Here is a 20165-nt window from a genome sequence, read left to right as displayed (position 1 = left end):
GGCCTGTCAGCATTTTCAGTGAAGCTGTTGACTTTTGTATGTGTGTTATACAACAATATCACAGCAGCTCAATTGAACAAATGGCAGCTGCCTCACCTTCTATGTTCTGAATAGAGGAGGGCTGGATTTAAGATTTTTAAGTAAACTTTCATATACATCACAGTGATGTTCATCTATGTTTGCTCAAAGGTGATTTGTTTGTATTGTTTAAGTCATGCGTCACACTTTAAACTATCAAGTCACTTTTATTTATATAGTGCTTTATACATTACAGATTGTTTCAAAGCAGCTTTACAGTGGTAACTGGAAAATAATGCAAGTCAGTTAGGTGTTAATTCAGTTCCGTTGTAAAGATCATCAATTATTAGTTCATTTCATCTATAAAGCTGTTCTGCAAAAAAATGATGGCTTCGTCCAGCTCAGTTCAGTTCTTATACAGCAACCATATGGTCAGATCAATAATGTTGAATATTAAGTGTCCCCAACTAAGCAAGCCAGAGGCGACAGTGGCAAGGAACCCAAACTCCCTCAGGTGACAGAATGGTGTGGGGGCTCCATCGGGGGAAAGTTCACCTCTTAAACTAACCTTATGTTCCTTTTTTTCTCAGAGCTTTTGCTCTTTGCAGATCATGAATTTGAAATGTGTTCATTTTTAATGTTAAAATGCTTGGTTAACCATAATGATACGGCTCAACAATAAAGATGACCCAGGGCCAGTGTGTGAGATTATTGAGCTACATGAAAGGCCCTTTATTCTTTCTTTTGCTCCACCGAATGTTCATTTTTTCATATCCACTTTGCATATTTAAATGCTTAGTTTTCTGTGGTGTATTATAATTCAAATTCTGCTGATTCATCAGCAACATATATTATCTAGCTGGCTGACATGATTGAGGTTTTGTCACATATGCAAAAATGCCTTGGAGGTGTGAGTAAAAATGTATTGAACACTAAAAAACAAAAATCAGAATTGCATTGTTTTTCAGCGGTGTGTTTATGAATTTACTTTAAGTTTTCGTATAGTTTTCATATAAATTGTTTTCGTATAGAAACATCCAAAAGTTGTGGGTCGGTAAGATTTTTTAAAATAAGAAATATCTTTTGCTTACAGTGGCTGCGTTTAAAAAGGCAGTTACAAAAAGTAATATTGTGAAATATTCCAAGCTTAAAGAAACTGAAGCTCCGCCCTCCACCTGTCTACCAATCACGAAGTCAGTAGTGTTTCGATCCTGCAGCCTATCTGGCAACCTCGAGTCTGGGGGAGGGGGAGAGGGGATACACTACAGTCCTTTGAAAGTGATTGCAGTACCAGTTTTAGCCACAATCTTATCTTACATACACTTCCTTTAAGATATTTTAAAATGTTATATATTCCTTGGATGCAAAGCTGAATTTTCAGCAGAATTTCCAGTCTTCAGAGTCACATGGTCCTTCAGAAATGATCTGAAAATGAGGATTTGATGCTCAAGAAACATTACAATGAATTAATAATGATGAATGTTGAAAACAGTTTTTCTGGTTAGTATTTCTGTGGAAACTGTCATTTTCTTTTGGAAATCCATGATCCTTTGAGTAATAGAACATTCCAAAGATCTAGAAATATTTTACATAATTTAATAATGTCTTTAATGTAATTTTGAATTAATTTAATGCATCCTTGCTAAATAAAGGTATTAATTTATTTCCACAAAAAATAAATCCTTACTGACCCCTTACTTTTGAACAGTTGTGTACAGTTGAAGACACATGTTGGTAAAGAAAACTTTAAACACTGTGGTGCTATCAAAACATTTGCAGTGTTTGTTGGAGTGTCTGCTGACACAGTGACTCAACTAATGGTGTGAGTTTGGGGCGGGGCTATCTGTTTTTCTGACCAATAGGAGATGAGGGGAACTCCTGTTTGCAATTCCGGTCTCTACAATTCTGCTAGTGATGCACAATGTAAACACCTCACCTTTAAGTCAACACAAATGTTCACCATTGCTGTCTATATTATAATGAATATGTAATTAAGCACAGTCTAGAATACATCGGTGATTCTTTCCTTTCTCCCAACAGGTCCTCCAGTCCCACCAGGTCATCCCTCCATGCTCTCATCCACTCCTCCCATTCACCCCCCTACCTCAGCATCCATGGCAGGTCCACCGGCCCCTCCGCCCCCTCCCGGGCCTCCCCCACCTGGGCCGCCACCACCCGCCACAGGGCCCCCTCCTACCCCACCTCCGCTGCCGGCTGGTGGAGGTCCTGCTCCGGCAGGCCTGGCTGCAGCTATAGCTGGTGCCAAGCTGCGTAAAGTTCAGCGGGTGAGTGGCACGTATCTTTTCCAAAAAATTTCCCCAGCCCTCAACATGTTTCACATATTTCTTTTTTTTATGCAATAAGTGCGATAAGGTGGCTGATTATTCCATGTTTTATCTTCTTTAGCCAGAGGAAAGCAGTAGCAAGAACGATGCCAATCGCTCCAGTGGAGGCAGTGGAGGAGGTGGAGAGGGTCTCATGCAGGAGATGAATGCTCTTTTAGCACGGAGGTCAGACCACATCCATTTCCTGTCTCTTTTTCATAACTAATGATTTGTGACTTGTGGTTATACAAAGTTTGATTGTCAAATATGGTCGTTCTGTAGGAGGAAGGCCTCAGAGAAACCAGAAGACAGTCAAAATGTATGATTTTTGTACACTATTCATTTAAGCACATACTGATTGTGTAATTCTTAAAGTTTGATTATTGTAGTAGTATTAGTATTCTTTGATTATATCACATCAGTCTGATATCTTTCTTGCAGGAGGATTCTAATGGATCCCCTTCTTCCCGTGGACAAAATTCAGGTGGTGTTTCTTTTATTGTTGCTATTTTAGTTGTAGCGTTCAAAAGTTTAGGGTCAGTAAGACTTTTTTAATGTTTAAAATAAATCTCATATCCCAGAAATGCATTTTTTTTAAAAATCAAAGATACAGTAAACACATTCATATTTTTGAAATATTACAATTTAAAATAGCATTTCTATTTTGATACATTTTATAATGTATAATGTGTCATTTATTCCTGTGATGGCTCTTCTGTCTCAATTCTTCAGAAATCATTGTAAAATGCTGATTTGGTCTTTTTAGCTTTATCATGTTTAAAAGAGCTGCTATCATATTTTGTGGAAACCATTATTATTATTTTTTTTGTTTTTGTTTTTTAAAATTGAAACAAATTGGAAATCTGTCGTAACAGTCAAAGTCTATACTGTCACGTCTGATCAATTTAATGTGTTTTTTCTAAATAAAAGTATTAATTTCTTTCAATATTAATCTTACTGACCCAAATGTTTTTGTAAGGAGCAAATTGTAATCAAAAAAAAATTTTTTTTAACATTACAGTTTTTTTCTAAATTACTTGCACACTAAAAGTGGTGCTTAAGGCCCACTCAGTGAAACCATTGACTCATATACCTAATCTTCAGACCAAGGGCCAGATTTATTAACAGCTTGCACCAGCGTAAACCTCTTGTGTTCAAAATCTGTCTACTTATTTACTAAAGACTACTGTCAGGATTTACTAAAGACACGCAGTGAAAAATTAAAATTAGCGCTAAAAAGGCATGGACAAATATGCATATGCATTTGTAGGAGTTTCCTTTTCAGACGCAAAACGTATGGGAGAGGATTATTTAAATGAATCATTGAAAATGATTTACTAAGGTTTGCGCTTATCAGTTTACTGGTATTTGCAACATCATTTACAGCCCAAAAAAACATCTTTAAGCAGACGCTAATTTACGGTGCTCTTGGTAGATTGTGTTGGTCATTATGGAAAAGATCTGGCTGTGTTTGTGTTCTTAAATTTGCATTACCTTTTTTTTAAAATACTTTTTAAAATACTTTTTTTTTGTATTTTGTAATCTGTAGTGAGATACATTTTAAAAGAAACCTTCCCGACCCTGCAGCTTGTTTCATTTAGAAAAAGCTGTCACTTAAATGCCACAATCATTTCCCAGTGACCGTCACCAATGATCATGTGTGTGAACATCAATTGATCACTCAGCGTTTTCAGAAATAAATAAATGTTTGACCCTTGCAGTTCTGTTTATTTTGTAAATATATACTGAATATACAAGTCAAGTCACCTTTATTTCTGTTTGTTCGCACTTTACACAATACAGATTGTTTCAAGGCAGCTTCACAATAGTAACAAAGTCAGATCAGGTTCAAGTTATTTATTTCAGTTCCGTTCAATAACTAAAGTTTAACACACAACTGATATACAGTGCGTTTGTGCACATACACGTAAGTATGACAAACTCCTGTACACTCTACTGCACACTGAACAAGCAAAAGACACAAGAGTAGCATTTACATTTTGGGTGTGTATGTGGCTAATCATTAATTGGTTTGTAAGTTACTATAAAAAACTGTTCAGTTGTTTGCTTTTGCAAGAGATATGACATTTTGCATCTTGTGTGCGTTTTGTGTGTAGAGTTTTGAGGAATGGAGCGATAGGTTCAGAAATTGTAAGCAGTAAAAAAAAACTTAGAAAATATATTAATTTAATGAAAAAATGTTTTATGGTAAAAGGTGTATTGAGGTTTGGTAAGCTCACAAAAAAATCATCCATTGTTTAAATGTTCTTCTTAGATCCTGTGAAGAAGCCATGGGAACGAGCAAACTCTGCTGACAAGTCTTCAGCTGTGTCAAGGTATGTTTTAACAGGTTTATGGTGCAGGAAATATTTCATTTGAACCATGTTCAGTATTCCCCTGACTTGTAATGTTTCTATTTATTTTACAACATTCGGTTCCTTTTAAATTTACATTTGTTGAGGCATTCTATGACGGACTGCTCCAGAGCAGTGAATCAAGCTTAGGGTTTGCATATGCGAGTTGTGCCTCAGTTGTCAATACACAAATTGTCATGTTAAGGAAGTAAAGCACAGGGCAACTAGCAACGGACTCTTTGAATCTTGTTCAGCAAAATGGACAGATCTTTTTTCCCCCAAGTTATTCCGTTCATTTCAGCAGAATATAATTAAAATGTCACATGTTAAATTTCCCAACACATCTAGTACTTATGCAAACGTTGATCACATTTGGAATAAAAAATAAATTATAAGCTAATGCAGTCAAGGCCAAACTTTAAGAAAGAAAAGATTCATTAATTTCTTAGCTGGGTCTTCAGGCTATGTTAGTTCACTTCACCTCCGAATCCAAGTCGTTCTTTCTTTTGTCACTTCACATTAAATCACTTCTGTTCCCTGGACAGATTAGAGCACCTCTCCTGTCTTTGAGTTGTTAGTTCCGTCATCAGTGTCTGATCCGGGCCGGGACATCCCCATATGCAATGCATGCAGTCCCGAGAACGGAACTGATTAGTTCACCTCTAAAGTCTTCGGGTTCGAGTCATTCGTTCACCAACTCACAGCCCCATCGGCTGAGTGCAGAAGATCCTGTACAGAACCGATGGCCTGTAGAGCATGCACGGTCAACACAAAATGCACCAAGCGCTCTCTGAGACCACTCATTTTTCCCCCCGAGTCATATTTAAGTTTAGTTCAGAAAAGAATCGTTCATGAACAAGAAATCAGTAACGCATAGTTGTCAACAGAACTCAACTGCAATAGAAGCAATAGAAGATGAGTGAGCGATCTTTGCCGGCATTGTAAAATAATTTAAGGATACACAGAGTACTTACCAACATGATCGTTTTTGGAAGAAATAGTTAAGGTGAATGCATATGTGAACAAGTTCTCCATTTAGGATTAGAACAAATTCAACCCAAGCACAGGGTTGGTGACGTGGATGATTGTTACTGTTGATCATCTGTCCATCATTGTCTAAAGTCCACCCTGACAATTTGATTGGTCTGAACAGGCATAGTTACTCCACAACAGAGCAAGTCCAGACCGAACTTCCTGACCTCAAATGTGGGCAGGTCTCAGTTCGGCTGGTATCCAGGCTACAAGGCAACATGAGCTTGCAATGACAAATACAAACAAAGCCGGTTCTGCTTGCTTTCTGACAACTGCAAATGGAGGTTTTATGTTTTGTGTAAGCTTACATTGAGTGTGTGTGTAAACACACAGAAAATGTCCTCTTTGAACTCTGAAAATGAACCCTTTATAAAAACTGAGATTACATCAGAAAGCCATGTTAATATTTAATACATCTAGAAAGTTTTATTTTTTTACAGCAAACATGAATTGCAGGTACATTTTTGATCATTCAAATTGTATTTAAATATTTATGATGAACATTTTACAGGGCAAAACCAATCGGAAGCACCAGTGATGGCGAGTCGTTCGACTTTGACCGAATGAAACAGGTTAGTTCAGCATATTCAGAATGTATTGTGCAACAAAATGAGGATGGACTGGTCGGCTAACTATGATCAAATCTGTTGTGTTCAAAAGGAGATCTTGGAGGAAGTTGTGCGGGAATTGCAGAAAGTAAAAGAAGAAATCATTGATGGTGCGTATTGAGGGGACAGTGAGAAGCATGATCATTTAAAACAAATGTGTACATGCATACCTTTTCAGAATATTTACATTTTCTCTTTCTTTTTTAGCCATTAGAAGGGAACTGCTGAGAATTGGCTCAACATAGTCTTATGAAATGTCATTGACGACGACTGATAAACGACTGAAGGTTCGGGGAAGTACAGGAACTAAATTGTTCTCGCAGCATGTCTGCAATGGTACGGAAAATTCAGTTGCAGAAATGTTGTGCAGAAACAAGGAATTACTGAGAAGGACAAGGGAAAGATGGGGAACTGACAGAATTGGAGTGAGTGAGTGCGTGTGTGTGTATGGATGAGCGAATTCATGAGCAGATGGAAATATAGACCTTCACACTGAATTTTCTATTTCCTCCAGTATGAACGTTGAGACAGTCCACTGTGCAGCTTGCTGCTCTCGCTCTTTCAAGTCTTAAAGTCAACCAGTTGGAAATTAATGAAGATATTTTTTTGTTTTCTAAGTTTATATTGTTTCATCGGTCATTGTTATTATTGTTAAGAATTGTATTATATTAAATGAGAGAGATACAAAGTTGCACGACAGTTATTGTCAACCTTTTATATTTTATATTACTGCTCTTAATCATTGGATTTAATAAGTAAAAACTGCACACATTTGTGCTAGTGAACTGTCAGCAAACTACTATAGTTAAAACCGTTTGAGGCATTTTTGTTGTTTAGTTTTTTGCCAGTATTGGGGCTTCATTTATAAAATGTGCATGTGCCACAGATTTGATCTTAGAGTGTGCATATGCCAACATCCTTGCCGGCTTTCATATTTATAAAAACTCATAATTTAGAAAAATGCGAGCGCCAAATCAGGTTCTAAGCAAGCGTACACGCTTTACTTTATGGCAGAGATTTGGAGTCCGGCAAGTATTTGGAAACAATTTTTGCTGTTTTCCATTCTCAAGTAAAATATTTGCTTGGCTGGTGCTCTCTTAGGTTAATGACATTCATTTTTGCATAAATGCCGGAGATCTGAAACGATTCAGCTGCTCACAATGTCAAGATCATTTGTAATTTATAGACTTCACATCCGTAAAATGCTCTTAGATCAAATGTAGAGGGGTTTCTACGCAACATTTTATAAATGAGGCCCTAGGACCTTTGTTTTAAATTAATTTGGAGGTATGAAGTTAAATATAGATGCTCTTCCAGTGAGCTCAAGAGATGGACGTGGAAAAAATATACGTGTATATGTATATATAAACAACAATGTGAGATGAAATTGAAAGAATTGGGTGAATTGTTTGATCGTTCATTGTTATCCTGGTTTAATTAGGTTGATACTGATTTTAAAAGTTGATGTTGATATTTCATAAAAATTACAAATAAATTAAATCACATGGTGAGTGTGAGATTGGAATTAAAAGAACTTTAAAAGCTTTTCCCCCTTTTAAAAAGTCTTGTCCTGTGCTTTAATAATAATAAAAATAGTCTTGCATTTTCATTCAATATTCAACAGCCACCTTACAAAATCTATCAGCCAAGTTCATGATGTAAGAGAAATTTATTTGAATACAGTGTGCTAGATAAATAGATTACACAACATATTTATCACAGTGGTGTTCAGAGTTAAACTGTCACAGTGCAAACGACAGAACACATGAAACAATATTTAAAGACTTATAGTTACACAACATATATATAATATACTCGGTTTTCGAAAAGGCCTCACTGATGAAAAGACATTTTACATCTGCTTAAACTCACATTTCATCTCAGCACTTTCCTTAGGCACATCTATTCTGGCTTCTCAGTAGTTGGATATAGTTGAGGGACTATTGGCAATGATGGACCCAAACAACTGCATTCATTTTATAGCTGTATACCAGAAGAACAATATCAGATCTAATACAAAGCTTCACATCTTTGAGAATGTTAACTGGGCATAAATCATGTAACATGGTCCCAGGTGCAGGGAATGTGAAGTTATAGTTTGGATATTGTTCAGATGGATCTATATGATGAAATGTGACAGAATGAAGAGGTTTGCAGATTTGCGTGTGAAAAGGTTTGGTCCTTTTCAACTAATAGCCTAGCAATTATGTCTCATTTGCAGATGTGTGTAGTACTTTATAAATACCTTGTAGTGTGTTTGGTTAGATCAGTAGTCTAATACCCAATTTATTCCTTTTTGCCCAGTTTGTATTGTCTCTTGATTCTGGCGTAAGGGCCGATGGTGTCTTCAAACACAAAGTCCCAGAGCACTCGCATCCAGGAAGTGTGTTGAGGGAGTGAGTCATAGTACTCTGCTGCGATCCTCTTGACCTGTAAAATGAGAGATATCCATGAATAAATCAAATATTACGTACGAGATGTCTATATGCTTTGAATGACATGCATTATGTGAAGCAAGAAATATGAATGAAGAATGCAGTTGGAGTGTAAAGCATAGGTGGAGCGCTGGTTTCCTGACTGTAGTTATCATACTTAGTTTAAAAATTAATAGACACAATGTAGTGCATAAGCAATCGGTTTACGGACAAGCCTTGGGGTTTGTCACTGAAAGTGTGATGTCTAAGCTACGAGTGCAATTAAATTGTCCTGGACACTGATGAAGCTTAAGTTTTAGAGTTTAGCAAATATTTGTAGTTCTAGTAAGTCTCACGACACTGTGTCCCATTAATTCCTTTTAATCAGTAACGTGTCAAAATCAATACAAACCATTACATTTCCACTTGAGCATTTCTGAAAAGTAAACTTACAAATTAAAAGTCAGTCTCCTGCTGGTTATGGCAGCTTATTGTAATAGTGGACCACATTTAATAAACTTATGCATAAAGATTCTCTTGTATGAGTGAGAAAAACCAAGAAATGTAATTCTTAATGCTCATTTCCTTTTTATATTTGGATTACCTTTGCCATCACCTAATCTGTAAAACACTGAACTAATAGTCATTAAATATTCATGAATGACTGAGTTAATATTAATTTAGTGTTCATCTTGTGATTTTAAACAAAATTGTATGAATTTTAATATCTACCATAATTATCAGCTTATCATGCCAGCCATGTTTTTAATATAGTGCATCCCTTAAATGAATGGAATTCAACCAAACTCGTACCTCAGGTAATTTGCTGCCAGGAATGCTTGGGAAGTCATGGTGCTCCATATGGTATCCCACATTGAAGGTTATTAAGTTGAGAGGGCCGTAGTAGGAGTAGGTTTCATGACCTTTCGTAAACATGTAGTGCTCAGCGATGAAATGTCCAGAGATGGGATGCAGGCCCATGCACAGTATAGAGCCAGCAATAAGATAGACTATGGGCTTGAGTCCCCAAAAATAGTAGATGATAATGTCTACCACAAACTGCACGACTGCATTCAGCATCTCCAACTTGGTCACGGGCTTGGGGTTCACAACCAACGGCCGGAGCGCGTAGAACAAAGGCTGGAGAAAGAGCCAGAGCACCTTCCTGGCTGGAGTGCAGAAGAACCAGCCCTCGATGTCGGTCGGAATGTCCACGTCCAAGCCATCTCCTCCGAGATAACGATGGTGGTCGATGTGGTACTTCTTGAAGGATGCAGAGTAAGGCAAGCCAATTGGGAGATTGGCGAACATGGCAAACCAGCGGTTCCAGCGTGCCTTTTTAGTACCAAAAGCCACGTTGTGTGAAATGTCATGGATGGCTAGGGTCAGAGAGTGGTTGATGCAGCCACCAAACACATACGCCCAGAACAACACCCACTTCCAGGAGAGCTCGTGGACCATATAACATGCCAGCAGCTGTGTGAGTACCATCCCTGACACGACCCACTTCAGCTGGGGGTCGTGACCCATCAAAGACTTGATTTCAGGATACTTTGCTGAAAAGAGAGAACAATGTCAAGAATATTAAATTAGAAATTTAATTTGGTTTTTTTAAATTAAATTTAAAAAGATTACATTCTATAAATATATGAACCATACAGAATTGGTACAAAATGCTGTACTACAACCACCCACAGAACAGATCGTTTTATTAAATGCCATGTCAGCATGTCTCTAAAGAGATTTACATGGCAAAAAGTTAATTACAAAAATACAATAAAATTAAGCAAACAAACAAGTCATATTAAACAAGATTCTTTATTCAACCAGCCACAACAATATTTAAATATCAGTAAGCTTATTACAAAAGAATTACATTTAATCACTTTTGGGTACTTTCAATTGGGAGGAGGCAACCTTAACTCCTAAAACTTATATAAATTATATTTAAGTAATTGTTGCATTTATTTTATTGATGTTGTTTTTAATTATACTTGATTTGTAAATCATGAATATATATAAACAGTGCGTTTTAATCCATTGGCTTTTTTATTTTATTACTAAATCTACATTTGATCAGGAAATATTCCTGTGTCCCTCTCTGTAATAGTTACATGGTGCGTAGATTAGATACACTAGTGTCCCATCAGTTTCATGTAAATGTGTTCAAAAGTCTGAAAATGTGTGTGTAACTTTAAGAAACACCACTACCAAATCATTAGTATGCAAGTTAAAATGCTGTAATGTGATCGCTACCAAAACATTAGCTAGCCTACTGTTACTAGCGAAAATTTGCAGTCATGACTGAAACCTATATTTTGTCAAAAATATAGTAAACTGAATATTAATTTAAGATGGTATTTGGTTAAATGTATATTCAAACTAATGAATCCTTAACTTTGAAATCAGCATGATTAACTGTATGCCTTTTATAAAGAAGGAGTAGATTAAAACAAATCTCAAATTACACTTGAAATAGTTAAAATTGTAATTCATTTATTTACCTGTGAATTTTCATTTATTAAAAAATATATTTAAAAGGTAAATGTAAACAAAATCTTAATAGGTCAATATAACCCTTCTTCTTTAATAAATGTTATCATGGAAAAATATTCCAAATCTTTCTATAAATAGAATGAGAGAATGAACTGCACAATTACCATGACGTGTTCCTGGATATTATACAATTTGCATAGATAAACAACTTGTGGAAAGACTTTCCAACTCTGAACCAATTTTGGCCCATTTTGAGACAAAATTTTACACATTGTAGGATTGTATTCCAATACAATATAATTACATTATAGCAACGCTCTCCCACATATTTGCTATTGTAACTGCACTTAGTAGCAGTGGGTGATAAAAGACAAGAAATATACAGTTTTCTGCCATCTTGCTGAGAACGTTTCTTTAGTCTTTCGGCAACCCTGCAGCGTGAACCACAGTAGGCGAACCACCCTTACAACATCCACATATGTGATCTGAATCATATCACTCTAAAGAGATTTGAGATGACCAAATAGCCATAAAAAAATACAACTTGAAGGGAAATTGCTTTATAATGCGAGCAGAACGAGACTGCAGAGTGATGGGAGACATAAAACTACCAGGGTCTCATTACACATTCAAAATATGAGTGGGGTGGGAACCCACAAGCAACAACTATTTCCATAGTTCATGTATTGACAGTAAAAAAGAAAGAAAAAAACTTCACAAGTGTTGTTTGAGCTTGTTACAGAGATTATTATAGCTCTTTATAGTCTTATTCATGTTCAAGGATTTATTGTACTTCCATTAAAGAAAGATTATACTTGAATTTAAGCCTTCACAATCATATTAAATTTACACTAAATAATTGTCCTTGCATCACTTTTTATTTTTTAAATTAAGATTTTATTAAAATAACATCCAAATTTGACTGTATTAATAAACATCTTCAATAAAAGTAGGCTATGTTAATTATACTTAGATTTGCAAAAATAATGATGACCATTACAGTTGCTAGTGGTAACCTATTAAACATGTTAAGGCACCATGTTGCGTAGGTAGTCAACCTTTAATTCTCCTCACATGGGAGATGCTCCCCTGACAGTTAGCCTTTTTAATTAGTAGATGTTTGCCATGCTAATGTTCTGTTTATCCTCCACTGCTGCAGAATCGCTTTATAGAAGTTCTACAAATATCCATTTTGCAGGGTCTACTTGACTTGCATGCAAATCTACCAGAACACTTTTTTCATGCAATTTGCATAATGTCTGTATGCAAACTGTTCATATTGCCAGGTTCTATTTCCCATATTTCTACTGGTTTATGAATGAATGGTAACAAAATCATATGCGTTTTGTTTTTTCCATCTAGGGATAATACAACCACAATCAGTGATAATCATGAAACGTCCCCTCAGTCATCACCAAACATGAACATGTTCTTAGTCTGAGTTCCAGGTGTCAAATTATCTGTGAATTTGGTTTGCCTTTACATTTTACATGTCAAACCAATGTCACTCACATAAGCAGCTGTGGCTGCCAACAGCACCGGCACGTTCTTGTATGCATGCAGTTGGAGATTCATGGATGTGCCTTTTCCTGGCCCTTGAGTCTCTGCTGTACTCTTAACAAGATCACACCTGTCATGGCTTATTGTCACGTAAATGCACAAACAGGTTTATTTCAAACAATGCATTTTTGTTTCAGCTTCTGGAAGCCCTTTAAGCCTAAAGTAATACAACCTGAATTCAGTCTTTCTGAACATCGGACAAGTTCATCGGTGTGTAATGAGTAACCAAATTCCATAAAATGTGTATATAAAAGTACCGCAAACTCTGATGCTAAAACAATTTAAGTTGATGTTTCAGCATAAAAATAATGATATGGTCTTGATTGTATATTTAATTTAAACAATATTACAAATAATGTATATATAACTTTCAGTTACTCCAAATATGATATAAGCCTACACATTTGTAAATAGTATCAAAGTCATCCTCTCTTCCGAAATAGTCGGATGATAGACGAATACACTATTAATATTTAAACTACCCATGTGACTTCATAATAACAAGACTTGCTTTTTGGAGGATTCTTTGAGAGAGAATTCTATTAAAAGTCAAGTTCTTATAGTTAAATGAAATCTGCAAAAAGAGCATCAACTGTTTAAATTCCCTATACCTTTACAAAAAAGGGGTAAAAATTATCTCTGGCCTTCTGTCTTGTAATTTTTGTGGTGAAATCTCCAAACGGTTCATAAATGTATTTTATAGGGCATCTGCTTGTGACACATCTATATTCTTCACTATTATGGTCATAAGACTAGAATGTTGTTACCAAGCAAAACCCATTGCTATTGTGCCAATAATGCCTGGAAAAAGTTTACTCAAATTACCATCTCCTGAAGCCATTGGCTGGTAGATGTGATCCAGGAAAAACACGTCAATAGCCTGTGTTTCACCTGTCTACACCTGTGTATAGCCTAACTACATTGAACGAAGATGTGGCAAAGTGCGCTTGATCTCAATTACAAGTAAAATGACAAATTAATATTTTGAACACATAACACACGAAGACAGAGTATATCAAATAAAATCCATTTAAAAAAAATGGAAAATGTTAACTTTACTCCTCCCGCTCGGCTTCACACATTCAAGCACTCGCTCGCTCACTCACTCACTGGCACGCGCTCGCTCTTCCGGGGAGTTTATCAGTTATGTTTTTATATTGGACTAGCCTACTATATTTAATATACTTTTAGGATTTTAAATTAACTCGGGAAGATATGCATTACAATTAAAATATCATCTTAATTGTCCGAATTCCCGTATAACTTCCCTATAGAATTCCCTATAGACTTAAGGTTATGCGTGGTATGAACTCACTCATGAGATAAAGTTATAGCCTACACATTTGAGCTATATCTTTGCCAACACAAGATATAAAACCAGATAACAAAAGTTAACTCGCCCCCAAATTGTTAGGTGGATATTTAAACTCAATTCAAAACAAGTCAGTCAGCTTAATCAATCATGACTTCTACAGAATTTTTTTAAGCAAATGTCGACGTACAATTGTAGGCCTATTCCTGTCATTTGATTTTCACTTACCTAATATTTCTTTCCTTCTCCATGTGTGCGGTTGCTCATTATAAACCCATTCAAAGTCCCAGCGTCCAACTGCTTTCCCCATTTTTACACCTGTGTGTGTGCTGCTGCTGTAATGAGCTCAGGTGATTCCTCGCTTACTAGACTCGTTTCTGACACGCCCTCTTAGATAAGAGGTAGAGTAGAAGGTGTGCCTGAGAGACTACCAACGGTAACTAACTTCAACCGAAACCCTAACAAAGTAACAAAATCATGTTGGTTAGAGAACAGCCTCTGGGTAGCCCATACAGTTTGCTTAGTCCAATAAGAAAATCAAATTTCGCCACAGAAGCAAAACCGCTGACTGTGGAAGGTTTGGTAATGCGATTTAAAATATAGCCTATGTGCCGCAATATAGCCTGCGTAATCTACAGTAAAGTTTTTATTTCTTTTCTTTATAATATAGGCCTACTTAAGAAGTTGTTAGTGTCACAGACAGTCCTGTAATTCTGGTCTAGACAGGTTTACCTCACCCTACCACGAGGGGGCGTTTTCTTAAATGCCATTATAATTTCAAATAGCCTTTCAAATGTCTGTTATTGAAAAAATAAAAAGATATAATTTTTTTTTAAAAAAATTAAATAACAGACAATTTTAGATAAATGGTGATATTTGACTTTTGAGTCATTTAATATATTATAAAGCCTAATGAGAGAAATTAAGAAAGGAAAATCAAAATACAGATATAGGCCACACTTGCATTATGAATAACATTTTATAAAGTAATTGATTTAAAAATCCAAATATAGAAATAAAACAAAACAAAATGAGGAAAAATATACCATTACACTTTTTATTATTCTCTCATCACACTTTTGGCTTTTACATAACAAAACATCGTTTAGTGGAAATGAAGCAGTCAGTAAGTTTACATTATTTAGTAAACGTATTTCTACTTTAAAGATCATGTATAAAAAGAAAATAACAATGTTTGTAGGCTATTACAAGCCATTATATTGCAGGGAGACCATAACAAATAAGAAAGGAACAATTATTGACCCCAAATCAAAATGTAGGCCTACAGAAATCTCCAACCCCAGCCTCCTAAAAAAAACTGAAAAATGTTTATTGATATGCAGTTTATAAACTGTGTCAAAGAAGATTTAAAAACTCGCTGGTGGATAATTTACCAAAGTTTAGTGGTGAGAATGAGGTCAAATGAAGAACAAGATCTCGCGAGATTTCGCTTGTCTGATCCTCAGGCAGAGTCCGTGAACGGAGTCAGTCAATGTGGGACGGAGTTTTGCCTGTTTGTTAGTGGAGAAGGAGGGGGAGAGCGGGTCGTTGACTTGACACAGTGCTTGCTTGAAATCAGTTCGGAGAGCAAGAATGGCGTCGGGTGAGACACTGTACATTGAAACCGACGGCTCGGAGATGCCGGCCGAGATCGTCGAGCTGCACGAAATCGAAGTTGAGACCATCGAGACTACAGTTGTCGGCGGAGACGACGACGACGACGATGATGATGAGCACCAGCCGATGATCGCTCTGCAGCCTCTGGTTTCAGACGATCCGAACCACGTTAACCATCAGGAGGTGATTTTAGTCCAAACTCGCGAGGAGGTCGTGGGCTGCGATGATTCAGACCTGCACGCAGACGACAGCTTCGAGGACCAGATCCTCATTCCCGTCCCTGTTCCGGTGGCAGAGGAGGAATATATCGAGCAGACTTTAGTGACCGTGTCTGGCAAGAACCCGTCGGGTAGGATGAAGAAAGGTGGAGGCAGCGGGAAAAGAGTGGTCAAAAAGAGCTTCCTCAACTCCGCCGAGGCGAGCGGACGCAAATGGGAACAGAAACAAGTGCAGATCAAAACACTGGAGGGGGAGTTTTCCGTCACTATGTGGGCATCGGGTAAGTTTTGACATCACATCAAGTGCTTTGTTCTCGCGCAGGCCTCGTGTGGGCCCTCTTCCTGTCGAGCCCGTTATAAAGCTGCCAGATAGCCCAGTGCCAGAAATGATTTTCCAACCGAAAAGCCACTTATAAGAGTGGTCCCGGTCTAAATGTTTTTGTTTTGATGGGAAGCCATGTTTTAAGTGTGGATGGGCGCCGCCATATTCCTCCAGACCATTATGGCGGCGGCCCCGAAACATGGCGGTTGTGTGAGCGGGGAAAGATGGCGGCGGGAGCGGAGAGAGGCGCTGTGAGTCCGCCGCGCTGCTGCAGGCCGCAATGGCGCAGCTCATTTTGAAGAAGGGGAGGGACCTAGTCACACGATCTGCTGCTTGTCTGCGAATTATCCGTCTCACGGCTCTTCGTTCCCTCAATAAACAAATGTTACCGCGTATTTAAATAATCTATCGGATACATTTAGCAGTTTCTTGACCCGCAGTGCGATAATTCTCAGTTTAGTACGACGTGATTAGCATTTGAACACATTTAACAGACAGATGCGTTTTGCGCAGTGATGTTAAAATGCTATAAATACTGCGTATTTATTAATAATAACGTTACGTATTAAACTATTTATGTTGGGATGCAAATATTGTTGTTGGGGAAATACAGAAGTATTTATTGTAGATGTTGCGATTTTGAAATATTGGGTGACGATTGTAATTGTGGCTAACGACAGTGTCAACTCAGAACAGATGTCATTTAATCTCTTTGAACTTGAAAAAATGTTTAGATACTGAGACATATGCAAACGTTTGAACTATTCCATTCCGTTTAGAGGAGCTCTACTGTATGCTGTATTGTATTAGTCATGTTCGTTGTTGTTTTTGTGGGTATTGCACATTAGTTTTCCACTTTAGTTCGTCGTTTAAGGAGAGTTTGGTCTGTAACGACCAAAATGCTTAGCATTGCTTGAATATTAAAATAGAACATGATCATGGAGACTGCGCATGCGCTTCACTCGTCTGTTTAGGTGGAACATGCACATAACGCAATACATCACCCGGGGGAAGTCTTGAAACGTGCACTTTGTTGCAATTCCACACTATCTCAAAATTACCATATTTGAATGCGGAAGATGTGACTGAAATGTTACATGCACTGTCAGCATATTAATTGCTTATGCATTGGTTCTCAGAGACAATGGAGAGAGAATTTGTTTTTACCCTGAATATGAATCACACATGGCTAGGGTGTTGGCTGTCATCAGTGCATTTATTTTTTGTTTGCTATAACGCTCATTTCGCTCATTATTAACACAGGGTGTTTGATTTGATTAAGTTCTTTGTTAAACGTTTCATCTTGTGTTTTGCACAGATGATAAGAAAGATGTCGATCACGAGACCGTGGTGGAGGAGCAGATCATTGGGGAGAACTCTCCTCCTGATTACTCCGAGTATATGACTGGCAAAAAACTGCCCCCTGGTGGCATACCTGGTATAGACCTGTCAGACCCCAAACAGCTGGCAGAGTTTGCAAGGTGGGTATTCAGTCGAAAGATTGAAACTTTATATAAAGTTCCAAACTTAGGTTTGGGTGAAGCCTAATCGTCCAGTCCTGTTCGTCTTCATTACAAGCGTATATAAGTAGCAGTAATTGCACATTCTGTGATATTTCTTATTAAGTTGTACAGTAGGCCCTAAGCATGAGATGATGTATATTTGCTTAGTTTTATATGTTAAAAAAGATTTGTCCACCAAATAAATGTGTTAATGTCACACTGATTTGGATTTTTCTGTAATATTTTGAAGGGAATAAAGCAATTGATTGTTTAAGATAAAATTTATGTATTACGATCAAAACTGCCTCTGGTTTTTGTTTTTACCTGTGTATTATAGCATGCACACAAATGTGTCTTATACTTAATATTTTTCATACAGAATGAAGCCCAGGAAAATAAAAGAAGACGACTCTCCAAGGACGATAGCATGCCCCCACAAAGTGAGTGCCTGTTTTATAAGAATTGATACATTTTTGTAACAGAAGTACTCATTTAGGATATTGTGCTTCAGCGTCTAGATGGGATCACTGTTTAACATTTATTGCTGATCTTATTTTTTTTTAGTGTCATCTTGATTTTTTTTAATGATTTTAATTATCACTTATTGTCTTTACCATAGGGTTGCACAAAAATGTTTCGGGACAACTCCGCTATGAGAAAGCACTTGCACACCCATGGGCCACGGGTTCATGTCTGTGCTGAATGTGGGAAGGCCTTTGTAGAAAGTTCCAAGCTAAAACGGCATCAGTTGGTTCATACTGGTGAAAAACCTTTCCAGGTAAGATTAGTTTTGGCTAATGTTTAAAAAATGGATAATGGTTTTCAGAATAGTGTAGAACTAAATGAAATATTTTAAGTACAAGTAATAAATGTTTCATCATCTTTTCCTTCTCAGTGTACTTTTGAGGGTTGTGGAAAGCGCTTTTCATTGGACTTTAACTTGCGCACACATGTGCGGATTCACACTGGAGACAGACCGTATGTTTGCCCATTCGATGGCTGTAACAAGAAATTTGCTCAGTCCACCAACCTGAAGTCTCACATTTTGACACACGCGAAAGCTAAGAACAATCAGTGAGGTCGCTTGCTGAGGAAAGTTCCCTAAAGACTCTGTCTGACAACAGCTTCCTGCTCCAAAACCCACTTTGTATGTCGTTTCTAGAACCATTATTTTCTAAGAGAATCTCAGCGCACATTTTGATGGGAAATGAAATGTGAATGAGGACCTGATACCAAACTATCCAGTCAACCTTCTCATGGTATAGACCTGAATTAAATAACTTCCCGGTTATGAGAGTTTCTTCTTTTGAAGATGTGATTGTTTTTGTGGACCCTCATTCACACACACAAGATGCTCATTATCCTGAGCCCAAAGAAGCAAATTGTCCATCAAAGGTGTCTGTTTCTACCGGTTTGCAAAGACAAGGACTGCTTTTTAGATGTCTTCAAAGTGTGCATATTGTACACTTTTTAGAGCGTAGAGCTGTCATATATGTGTGTGTGCGTGCGTGTGTGTTGTCCCTGAGACTTAAAACCTGTGAATGCTTTTCTTCAAGGAGAATGAATTGGTGTTCAGCTTTTCTTTTCTTTTTCAATGTAAATACAGCTTTTCTTTGTGAGAGGTATCCTGTGCAGGTATCTCGTTTTGTATACCTGACCTGTATAAATGTTTTGAAATCATGTAGATAATAGAGATGTTGATTAGATTGTGTTTAACCAATTAAAACAGTTTTATCCAGCTTCAGGAAGTACCGCTACATACACATGCCTTCTTTTGTAACACGATAACAATTTACTCAGTATGTGAAAAGATACTTTTCCATTGAATTCTTTTAATTTATTTGATGATATGGAATAAAGCTAAATTCCCCTGTGCAGTTGCCAAGAGCCTGAAGTTCATCATCATGCTGTTAAATGCCAAGTGATTGTTAAAGCTGCACGATCCTTGCTTTTACAGTTGTTTTCATTTGATTTTGCAAAAGACCACCTGAATGTGATCGGGTCTTCATGATGAAAAGTATTATTGCCTCGAGTAAACAACAGTAATGAGCAGCATTAAACATAACATTTGTCAATGTATATATGTTTTAATCCTAACATGTAACCATATTTAGTTGCATTAACATCAAAACATAACAAAACACACTGCATACTTCAAGCTAATACTGTTAAAGAAAATCAAGTTATTAATGTTTGTGTGGTGTTTTAAATATGCTTTAAAACAATATTGTCCAAATTCATAAGTCATATATTTGAATTATGTATCTTACGATGTTATGATGAACTATATCCCTCTCTCCAGTAATTAGTTTAAAGCGGTTCTAAGGATGCTGATTTTTAGAAGGCAGACTGAGATGGTGAATGGTTTGTGTAACATTAGCAGCACAT

The 20165-nt window shown here is 37.0% G+C and overlaps 3 protein-coding genes across 7 annotated transcripts in view; 2 read left to right on the top strand and 1 right to left on the bottom strand.

Annotated features, from left to right (window-relative positions):
- evla (Enah/Vasp-like a) overlaps positions 1-7027 on the top strand; it is a 43928-nt gene extending 36901 nt beyond the window's left edge. For all 4 annotated transcript variants that reach the window (XM_067455240.1, XM_067455237.1, XM_067455241.1 and 1 more), the window contains 8 exons: positions 2059-2303; positions 2425-2528; positions 2625-2661; positions 2784-2826; positions 4618-4678; positions 6240-6300; positions 6389-6446; positions 6544-7027. In XM_067455240.1, coding sequence (XP_067311341.1) covers positions 2059-2303; positions 2425-2528; positions 2625-2661; positions 2784-2826; positions 4618-4678; positions 6240-6300; positions 6389-6446; positions 6544-6581 — 647 coding nt within the window. In that variant the 3' untranslated portion in view covers positions 6582-7027. The remainder of the gene's footprint in view (positions 1-2058; positions 2304-2424; positions 2529-2624; positions 2662-2783; positions 2827-4617; positions 4679-6239; positions 6301-6388; positions 6447-6543) is intronic.
- A 959-nt stretch (positions 7028-7986) lies between these two features.
- degs2 (delta(4)-desaturase, sphingolipid 2) lies at positions 7987-14498 on the bottom strand. Of its 2 annotated transcripts, XM_067455242.1 has the most exons (4): positions 14347-14443; positions 12759-12860; positions 9564-10306; positions 7987-8766 (listed from the first exon to the last, which is right to left on the bottom strand). In XM_067455242.1, the coding sequence occupies exons 1-4, from the start codon at positions 14426-14428 to the stop codon at positions 8623-8625; spliced, it is 1071 nt and encodes a 356-aa protein (XP_067311343.1). In that variant the 5' UTR covers positions 14429-14443; the 3' UTR covers positions 7987-8622. The 2 variants fall into 2 exon arrangements, with proteins under 2 accessions (XP_067311343.1, XP_067311344.1); XM_067455243.1 differs by lacking the exon at positions 12759-12860 and having other exon boundaries at positions 14347-14498.
- Positions 14499-15560: 1062 nt separating this feature from the next.
- On the top strand, positions 15561-19650 carry yy1a (YY1 transcription factor a). The gene is made up of 5 exons (XM_067455236.1): positions 15561-16234; positions 17594-17756; positions 18157-18217; positions 18397-18555; positions 18673-19650. Exons 1-5 carry the CDS (start codon positions 15712-15714, stop codon positions 18853-18855), a joined length of 1089 nt encoding a protein of 362 aa, XP_067311337.1. The 5' UTR covers positions 15561-15711; the 3' UTR covers positions 18856-19650.
- Positions 19651-20165: the final 515 nt, after the last annotated feature.

This window comes from Pseudorasbora parva, chromosome 10 (genome assembly GCF_024679245.1).
Source record: "Pseudorasbora parva isolate DD20220531a chromosome 10, ASM2467924v1, whole genome shotgun sequence".
In the NCBI taxonomy this organism is placed as follows: domain Eukaryota; kingdom Metazoa; phylum Chordata; class Actinopteri; order Cypriniformes; family Gobionidae; genus Pseudorasbora; species Pseudorasbora parva.
The sequence above is the reverse complement of the archived record's forward strand: the minus strand, read 5'-3'. Positions and strand labels throughout refer to the sequence as shown.